This window comes from Prinia subflava, chromosome 3 (assembly GCF_021018805.1).
Source record: "Prinia subflava isolate CZ2003 ecotype Zambia chromosome 3, Cam_Psub_1.2, whole genome shotgun sequence".
In the NCBI taxonomy this organism is placed as follows: domain Eukaryota; kingdom Metazoa; phylum Chordata; class Aves; order Passeriformes; family Cisticolidae; genus Prinia; species Prinia subflava.
Window position 1 is genome coordinate 37,195,996 of NC_086249.1, and position 9,481 is coordinate 37,205,476.

The window sequence follows — 9,481 nt, forward strand, 5'->3', positions numbered from 1 at the left end:
AGGGAGGGGTCAAAAACGTTTGCAGTAATTAACAGCACAAATTATATCACAAGAGATTGTAATCGTATCTTTAAATCCTCTAAATTTCCTAACAGGGTTTCTTAGAACTACTTTTAGGAATGAAAAGAGGCCCTTCTGTGGAATTTATGACACAAGTTTTCCACTTGCAGAACTGAAGCAGACATCCAATAGCTCCCATGGGATTTTATAGCTACCCTTGAAGGATGCTGTGAGCAGATGTTCTAAGTGACGCACCTGGCACAGAGGCACATTTGTCAAGGCCACTATCTGCACACAGAGAACGTCAGTAGGATTTGTTCACTTCAAGTACTCTTTCTACTGCTCAGAATATACACACAGCAGATTACTGCACAATTCTGCATTTCTCTAGGGATTGAGATGCAGGTTGCTCAGAAGCTTTGTAACATCCAGCTTCTCCCAAAAACCCCTGGAGCACTTTGTGCTGGGCTTCTACGTACCATAACAATTGACAAGCCAGGAACAGAGCTGGGAAGAAGTGGGGGAAAATAAAGTGAAAACTGAGACTGAACATTAAGACTACTAAGTTTTCTTATTAATCTACAGGATATGGCTCAACAGTAATTCACACACAGCCTCAATCAGTTAACTTGCAACTTTATTTCAGTGTAAGTCATTGGTATAAAGTTTAATGTCTAATTATACAGATACTGGGGATTTTCAGGGAACCTTATTTTGTCCTTTTTAGTGTCTTTTGCCACTTGGTCCTCAGGAGTGTTTCAAGAGGACTAACACTACATGCGTACCTTAAACTTCTGTACAAAAGCACTTCAAGTCTTTGTTTTGTTCTTCTGAGTAGGATGCCCAAAACATGCATATTATAGACAATATATTGGTCAAGGAAATGTTTCCCCTCTTTAAACTAAGGCAGTTAAAATCCCAGGAATATTGATTCAGTAATTTGGAAGAGTAAAAAGGCTTCCTTAGTGCTCATTTATTCTTTGAGCAAGTAAGACACACCCTCTTGGAATTACCAGATTTGATTGCTGTCTGCACTGAAAAGACAAAGATTGTCAAAGACAGCATTTAATTATGTACATTTCATAATGCCACTAAGTCATCAACTTCTGAATAAGAACTCATCAACGTTAAGAACTGTGTAAACCACATGCAAAAATTGCCATATAATTTTTTAAATAGAACCAAATTGGCAAGTTTTTGGAAAGGATATTTCGATGTTTAAAAAAAAGTCTATTAAAATGAGCACTTCAAGTAACTTAAATATCTTTAGCAAACATGTCCAGCAAGAGACTCTGTAAAAGAAATTGTTCTTAGAACAAAAAGCTAACAAATGGCTACTTAGCCACTAATTTTTCAACACAGTGGTGGGTCTGTGTGAAATATTTGTAATCTAAATAAAGCGAGTCCATTGCAATGTTAAAAAACATACATTAAGCAGGACTGATTACTATTGCATTTCTGTATTTACAAAAGTGCTTAGCATAACAAATTACCTAAAAAAATATAAACTTTACCAATATCATTTGGTTCCATGTGTGCTCCTAGACTTGCACTTGGAAAAAATAGTATTTACATTGTTAGATTTAGACAAGTTTCTATAATTTTAAAAGAAATTTAACAAAACTCCCCCCACAAACGGACCCATAACTAAGTCAATGAATTTCATCTGGCTTATAACAGAGCAGGAGCAAATCCTTGAGTGCTGAGCAGTACGAACAATTCTAGCCATTACCTGTGGCATTAGACCCCAGAACTGGCTGCCGACAAATTGGGCAAGTGGAGTTTTCAGAAAGCCAGCGATCAATACAATGAATATGAAACTCATGCGTACAAGGTAACTGCCTTAGTTTATTCCCTGTTGCGTATTCGTTAATGCAAACACTGCACGTTTTACTCCATTCATTTTCAGTGTGAACATCCCCATAGTTCCGTGTAGAAAGATTGTCAATCTGCTCTTTGGTTAAACCTCTTAAACGATCATCGTCATCATCGTCTTCATTCAGCAGGAAGAAGTGGGCAAGTCGAAGGATGGGCAGTGTTCCGCTTTCCACTAGGCTGTTTGCATCTTGAGACTGCCTGCTATCTTGGTTCTCATGATTGCGCCCAGAGCGTTGATTACCACCCCTCCGTCCATTTCTTTCACTGCTGCCATCTACTGCACGTCCATTTCTAGACAAAACCCCACTTGGATCACTGCTGTTTGCTGAACTTGAGTTATTCTGTGCATCTGCCAAGCGATGACCGCCTCTTTGCACTTCAGAATTAGATTCAGTTTCCATTAAAGAACTCAGCTCTCCAAAGCCTGTCATGATCTGTCTAAGGATCGATCGAAGAGCCACTGATGAAGGCTCCCCAAGCCCAGTTTCTGAAATCCGACGAAGAGGTATCCGTATAGTGCTAATGTAGGTCCGAATACCCGCGCGCTCTGATCGGGATATCGTGCGCCGAAATCCCCCACTGTCACTTTCAAAGGTAACGGTGTTTTCTGACATTCCTACTCTAGAACGAGTTCTACTGGCAATGCTGTCCCGGTCCCTGTTTTCTCCAGGACGAATTCTTCTCACCTGAAGATCTAGTGTAATGGTTGGGTGTCTTCTGACAGCAGCTACTGGCCTACTAGATTCTTCCTCTTCCAAAGTTATTCCTAAGGATGGGGCTACACTGGAAAGCTGGGGAGCCTGAGTGTTATTTCTTGCTTGCTCTTCAGTAGGCTCTGGAGAAGCCTGAGCTGTTTGTCTCCTACTTCTGTTGACCTGCTGTGCATTTCTATCCTGCCTCTGATCACGTTCCTCAGAGCGAGCAGCATCACCTTGCCTTTGCAGAGGGGAGCGGCTTCGACTGCTTAAGGTAGACCTCAGCCGCAAAATTTCTAGTCTTTGGTTTGTATCCATCCGGACATTAGTTCTAGCTCTACCCCTTCTGGCTCTTGCAGAAGTACCTCTTTCTGGCATTTCTCTTGGTTCACCAGCAGCCAGAGAATTATTTCGCGCAGTATTATTTGTCTGGCCCGCCAGCTCCCTTGTTCTACTCCTCAGCCTCCCCGAGACCGCGTGAGAGACTATGTCTGACCTTAATGCCATGGCACGTCTTAAAAGCCTGGTCCTTGCAGCTTCGTTGTTTGCCTCTCTTGCAGCCATGCTCCTCGTCCGTGGGGCTGCTGAGCTGGCAACTAGCTGATGTCTTCTTTCTACGTACAGTCTGGTAGCATCTATATCAACATACTCCTCACCAGAAGTCCCCAAACTGTTATGATCGTGATTGATATTGATTTCGAGACTGAAGCGAAACTCTCCACTGTTCGGATTTGTCCGACTCACAGCTCTCCAGGTTTGGTTCCCACTCTGCCCACTGCGAGTGGCGTTCCCTGTGCGACGAAATGTGTTAAGCCACTCAAGCAAAGAGTCGCCGTTGGAGTTTTCCCCGAGAACTTCAGAATCTGAGAGAAACAAAGAATTGCAGACATTCATACAAATGCATGCTCTGTGTACTACACTGCACTCCAAACCCTCTTCACTTGCGGCTCTGACTTCAGACATAACACAGTAGCAGGGCACCTACCTTGCTATGCTAATGTACAAAAACGTGCTCTATGTAAGAACGTCAGCAAAACTTACCAACTCAATCTAGAATTTTTGTCTCACCAGCAGACTCAGAGAAATTAGTATGCCCAGATGGCCTCTTCTGAGCCAGTGTTCAGATTCAGGTGGTCCAAAGATAGTTGTATTTGTCCAATACCTGCCCCTTGCTGAAGTTACCAGTTTGGGAATATTTTAACAACTCATTTTCATACAGCAGGAAAAAGAGTAACAACTCTTGTCTTCTTTTGGAAAACATTTAAAAAATTTGTTTCCTATAAGCAGTAGAATAAAGGATCACAGAATCATTAAGGCTGGAAGGGACCTCTGGAGATAATCTAGTTCAATTCCCCTGCCAAAGCAGAGTCACCTAGAGCAGCTTAAACAGCAATGTGTCAGGGTGGGATGCATGGTTTGAACAGATTTTCTCCTTTTGTACAAATATTCTCTTTTCCTAATTACAATACCCACAGCTCCATTTTCAAACTTTCTGCAACTACATGCTCAGGGACATGAGCATGATAAAAGTGTTGTGCTTAGGGCTAACTATGCGTATAAAGCAGGCCAATTGTCATGATCACAGTGAAGATTTTGCCTTGAAGCGATCAGATTGAGTTCTCCCTACTCCATCATCACTCTATGTCCAGGAAACCCCCAAGAATTTTGGTATCTTCATTTCTGAGCTGCCAATTCTTCTCCCAGATCTGACTAGAACTGGCCAAATGAGTAAGACAATATTTCTGGGCAATTGAAGACAGGTCATAAAACACAAGCCTCGCTTTACTAAAACAAATACAACAAAAGTGGCAAAAAGTGGAGAGATTACCTGTTTTCCAATTAACTTGTTTTCCAACTGCTCTAATACATGATAAAAACCTCTATGAACTCAAAAAAATAGTATTTCTTGTGCTATTACATTTACCAACAAAGGAAAATTTGGGAAAAAGGAGCAAGTAATTTGTGATTAACATAAACGAATTTTCATCAAGTATTTCAAGTTTATTTTGGTGTCCTAAGGAAATCTCTCTTACTTTTAAAAAATCCCCAGAGGCACATACCAAAAAAAGCAAGAGAAATTCATCTCTCTTAAATATCTTTACAGAACTGCATTTATGCACCACATACTATGTCTCTAAAAAATGTTTACCTCCAACAGTTCTACCTTCACCTTCTCTGTGATGCAGATCAGACTGTGTTGTCAGACGCTCCTTAGCCCCCTCCAAACGTTGCTGCAACTCTTCTGCTGTTATTTCTCCTGAATTAATTTACATTTTGATAACATTGTTAGATAAGACACTATTACTGCCTCTACACAGCCATGCAGAAATACCATTTTCTATCTTGAATGAAAATCTTCAAGACAGATAAAACTCATGAAACCATAATGAAAACAGCACTAATGTGAGATTATAATGCAGATATCAGAGGAAGTAGGTAGTCGAGTGGAAGAAAAAAATGCTGAATATGCCGAGAGTACGCCAGCTTTCAGTAACAATTCAGAGGCCCCCAAAATTGCCACATATCAACAGATGTACTTGAATGTACCAAATGTTAGTTATCGGGGTTTGGACATTCAAATGCAGCATCTTTGTATGCAGGTAAAGTACACTTTTGTTCCATATGGAGGTTTTTCCTCCATATCAAGCCCCAGAAGTCAGGCTGCTTGAGGCACAGTACCACGGGTGGTGCCCAACAGCAGGAGTGTTAATTCATTACACCTCTTCTAGTGAAGGTACGCACATCTTACCAGGAGTGCCAAGCAGGTTCCGGTCCCTCATTAACCTGTAGTCCTCCTCGTTGAGCTCATTAATGAACTGGTAATAGGCCTCTTCCCTGCTGAGGCGCTCCAGCTGCCGCTGTCTCTCCCCTTCGCGGTGGCTGCGCTCTCCTGAAGGCGCCTGCTCATTGCCATTTCCTGCACGGTGTCGGGAGCGATCCATAATGGTAACGCCAAGCTGTCCTGGACAAAACCAGATTAGGCTGCTCAGGAATTTCAGGAAGAACTTACCTAATTTGCTGTAAAACGTTCCCAGCATTTTCAAATAAATTAGTTTATTAATAGTTAAAGATGATTAAGGTGAACAAAGCTCCATGTTATTTGCCAAAAAAACAGTGTAGTTCATTATTCAAATATATAAATATATAAATACTTCTAGCTTGCTGAAAAACGGTTTCAAGCCCCCTCCTCACTGAAATGGCATGGTTGGCATGGCAATTTTAAAATAAAAATAAAATGACGGGGTTTTTTTTAGCTAAATAATGATATTCTAGAAAGTTTAAGGAATTAATAAAAAATTTGTGTCCTTTCTCTCAAGTAAAATACAACAGCAGTAGGGAGTATTTTAGAAGCTGAAGTATAATTAAAAACATGGTTCTCTGATTATTGGACCACAATTACCCAGTGTAGACTTGTGATAACCCCAGCATAAGACTACATTAGTATTTGCGTTGGTAATACCCCCAAACAGTATACAGCCTACAGACTTATTTTTGGTGGAATGACTCTTCTGACATATTACATTATTTCCATATTTTCCTTGCATTCTCTAATCCAAGGATTAGCTAGCAAAGGCATATCCATCTCCAGAATATGTGTGTAAAGGGATGAGCTGTAATTTTGCCACAGTTCTTCATCACTTACCTAATACTGAACCAGTGGGACCACACTGATAGAAGGCAAGAATAACCTTCCAGTGTCAAAGAGGCATCATCTCCATCGATTTCTGTGTCATTACCACCTCCCTCTGGTTAGGACTCAACCGGGGTGATTAGCTCAGACCACTCCTCAACTTTCCTATTTTCTAAAGGAAACCTGTTCTTCCACTCTCTGTTTGAAAGACTATAAAGTGTCCTTTCAGTTGAGCTTCCTGTTTTACAAAAGGCACCTGTAACACCTGCTGAGGCAGACACCTGACAAAAGAGATCACTTCTCTAAAGAGGTCATCAGGCTAAAAAGCCCCAGCCACACTACACCCTGGGTAAATGTCTTTCTTTTCTGTTTATTTGCTTTTTGTCACACACACAAAAAGTCACTTCAAGATTAGATTACGAGGAAAACACAGGGAATACCATTCTAAGCACACTCTTGATCAATAATTAGTCTTCACAGATCAGGTGATGAGACAACAAACAGACCACACCAACTAACTATTAGAAGTACATCAAAAAAAGAGCAAATCTTTATCAATGCTGCAAACAGATACAAAAAGAATCAGAAAATGTATTTGTCAACAGCAGAAGCTGGCATACATTTAATATACCTTTCTTCCGTTCTTTGTGGGATCCATTCTGATGTATCCTTGGTTTTCATTATTTCCACACCTCAGGTTACTTCCCCCCACCAGCCCCTGCCCCAGGTAACTGCACTTCTAAACACACTTCTTCCAAATCAATCATCTTCCTCCTGCGTCCAGTACTATACTTTGATGCATTTACAATCTTTTCTCACAGCTCTAACTCATTCAACTTAGAAGAAATTAAATCTTCCCTTCGAAACATTTCCACTCCCATTTTGTTTTTTTAATCTGTGTTGCCCTCTAGGTTCAGCCTCACAAACTGTAGATAACTGCTGACTTCGATTTCCCACAAGGGCTATGTTCAAATCAGGTCACTTCTCATATCACACTTCTAAACACAAATTTCCCATCCAGCTCCTCCTCTTACTACCCAGGTTTCCTCACCACAAATGCAGTTCCCACACAACCCCCTGCCAGCACCTTGGCAACACCCATCATTACCATGAGAATCCCCAATCCAGACTGCACTGAATACTAAAGTGCCTGGGTCCCAGGTGACTTAAAACTTGACACAGATGCAGCGGGTAGGGGGGGAAAGAGGATTGATAAAATTAATTCAGAGGTTGCTATTTAGATAAATGCCTTAAGGCAAAATGTGGCTGCTTGCCCAACAATGACCATTCTAAGTAACCTGCTTCCCAGGCACATTGCTGCACAAAAAAAACGTGACAGATATTCTTAAGATAAGAAGTCCATCACATGTAGTCCCCCTCAATCTAAACTTAAAGTGTTGTTCAAAAGGGAGGTTCTTTACTTTCCAGTTATGCACAGAAAATCTGGAAATCTTTTTGATTTTGTGGGTAGTTAATGAAAAAAAATATACTCTCTTGTTGACAACTGTATGGTAGGATGATTAGTCACACTCCTTAAATGACTCACTTAGAAACAGTAAGAAGTGTGAAGTGCTCGGCTGTCCCATCTGTTTAACATAACTCCGTGGATGACAACTACTATCCCTATTTCTCAAATGCCATCAAAACGAAGTACTTTGACACCTAAAATGTTTTAGAGTTGTGAAAGTTGATGGGTATTAACTGCACCAAAAATGAGGTACATTGCACTAGAATATTGCAGAGTATTGAAAAGTTGAAGGGTATTAACTACTAAGATGCAAAAAAATGAAATCGAAATCCAGTTATGACAGATTACTCTTCCTTTGCAAAGAGATAGGGGTCGCATGCCAACAGCTTACATTTTCTAGCATTTCAAGCAAAGACTTACTCTTTTAGATCTTCGTTCATGGTTACCCTGGCCTATTCTTAAAGGTTTATGACTTCTTTTTAATATACACTTTATGCTTTTAAGTTTCAGCCTGTTACCCTGAAGAACTACCGCCGGTTCAATTAGGTAATTATTTCTGAAAGACTACCACCTGATTGCAAGGCAACTACGGAGTTTAGCTGAGGAAGCCTCTCCGAGCCAGAGGGCTATTTAGCATTTCTGTCACACCGCAGCCTCCAGCAGGATGATATCACCGAATTCGTGAATAAAAAAAAAAAATTAAAAAAAATAAAAAACCTCAAACAACCCCCAAACCAAACCCTGAAACTCCCACGCACGAAGCCTGGGGAAGGAGAGGGGAAGGGAGAGAAGGAAGAGTCAGAAGGTAATGAAAACACAGCCCCCGGGACACACAGAGAGACCCAAGGTGGGGGCCTGAGTGTGGCCGCCCGCCCGGCCCCCACCCCCGCCCCAGGCGGGCAGCAGGGCCCGCAGACGCCACGGTCGAGCCAGGCCCCGCCAGGGCAGGGCAGGGCAGGGCAGGGATCGTGCCGCGGGGCCGAGAGGGCTCCGGGGACTCCGCGAGCCCTGGGGCCCGGTGCTGCCCCACCCCCGCCTGTTGCCGGGGAGACGGGAGCGCCGTGACTGACGGGGCTCCCGCCCAGTGCCCGGCGGGCCCGCGGCCGCCGGCCAATGGCAGCAGCGCCTGGCGGCCCTTGCCCTCCCGCCCCGCTCCTCCAGGCTGCCCGGCCCGGCCCCGACCGCCGCGGCCGGACCCACGCTCTCCGCCCCTGCCCGAGCCCACCGCTCCCCTGCCTGCGGCGGGCCGCGTCACCCGCTGCGGCAAACCGGGGAGGCGCCCCTGCCGCCGCCTGCCCCGGTGCGGGGAAGCCTGCCGAGAGAGCAGCCGGCAAGACCCGAAAGCCCGTCCCTGCCTGCTGGCGGCGCGGCCCGGCCGGCTCAGCCCCGCGCCGCGCTGCGCGCCCCGTCCCTCCCGGCGGCAGCGGGAGCCGCCCCCGCCGGGACACCGACCCTGCCGTGCGAGCGGGGCGCGCTCCAGCTCCGATTGCGGTCCGGGTGCCCGCTCCAGCACCGATTGCGGTCCGGGCGGCTGCCGGCGCCGCCGCCGCAGGTTCCGTGCGCGAGTGAGGGGGCGGGGCCCACCGCGAGCCCCGCCCCGTCGCGCGCACGCGCGTTTGGCACTTTGAAGTAACTTACATAAGGAATAAGATGGATTAAAGGGTCACTTCTTCCTCTGCTCCCTCCTTCCCAAGCATCCTGCGGTTTTAAAATGCGACGCTTTTCCTTCTCCCGTGACTTTGCCTCCCTTTCTTTCCTTTCTGGCTACGTTTCCTTCTGCAGGAATCTCGCACTGAACTTTTTCTAAAG

The 9,481-nt window shown here is 44.3% G+C and overlaps 1 protein-coding gene across 6 annotated transcripts; it reads right to left on the reverse strand.

Moving 5' to 3' along the window:
* Positions 1-620: 620 nt before the first annotated feature.
* On the reverse strand, positions 621-9,281 carry RNF6 (ring finger protein 6). 6 transcript variants are annotated; one of them, XM_063394703.1, is made up of 4 exons: positions 9,125-9,281; positions 5,323-5,535; positions 4,723-4,830; positions 621-3,436 (listed from the first exon to the last, which is right to left on the reverse strand). In XM_063394703.1, the coding sequence occupies exons 2-4, from the start codon at positions 5,513-5,515 to the stop codon at positions 1,722-1,724; spliced, it is 2,016 nt and encodes a 671-aa protein (XP_063250773.1). In that variant the 5' UTR covers positions 5,516-5,535; positions 9,125-9,281; the 3' UTR covers positions 621-1,721. The 6 variants fall into 6 exon arrangements, with proteins under 6 accessions (XP_063250773.1, XP_063250777.1, XP_063250772.1 ...); XM_063394707.1 differs by having other exon boundaries at positions 5,323-5,530; positions 9,125-9,273; XM_063394702.1 differs by lacking the exon at positions 9,125-9,281 and adding an exon at positions 6,836-8,486 and having other exon boundaries at positions 4,744-4,830; positions 5,323-5,530.
* Positions 9,282-9,481: the final 200 nt, after the last annotated feature.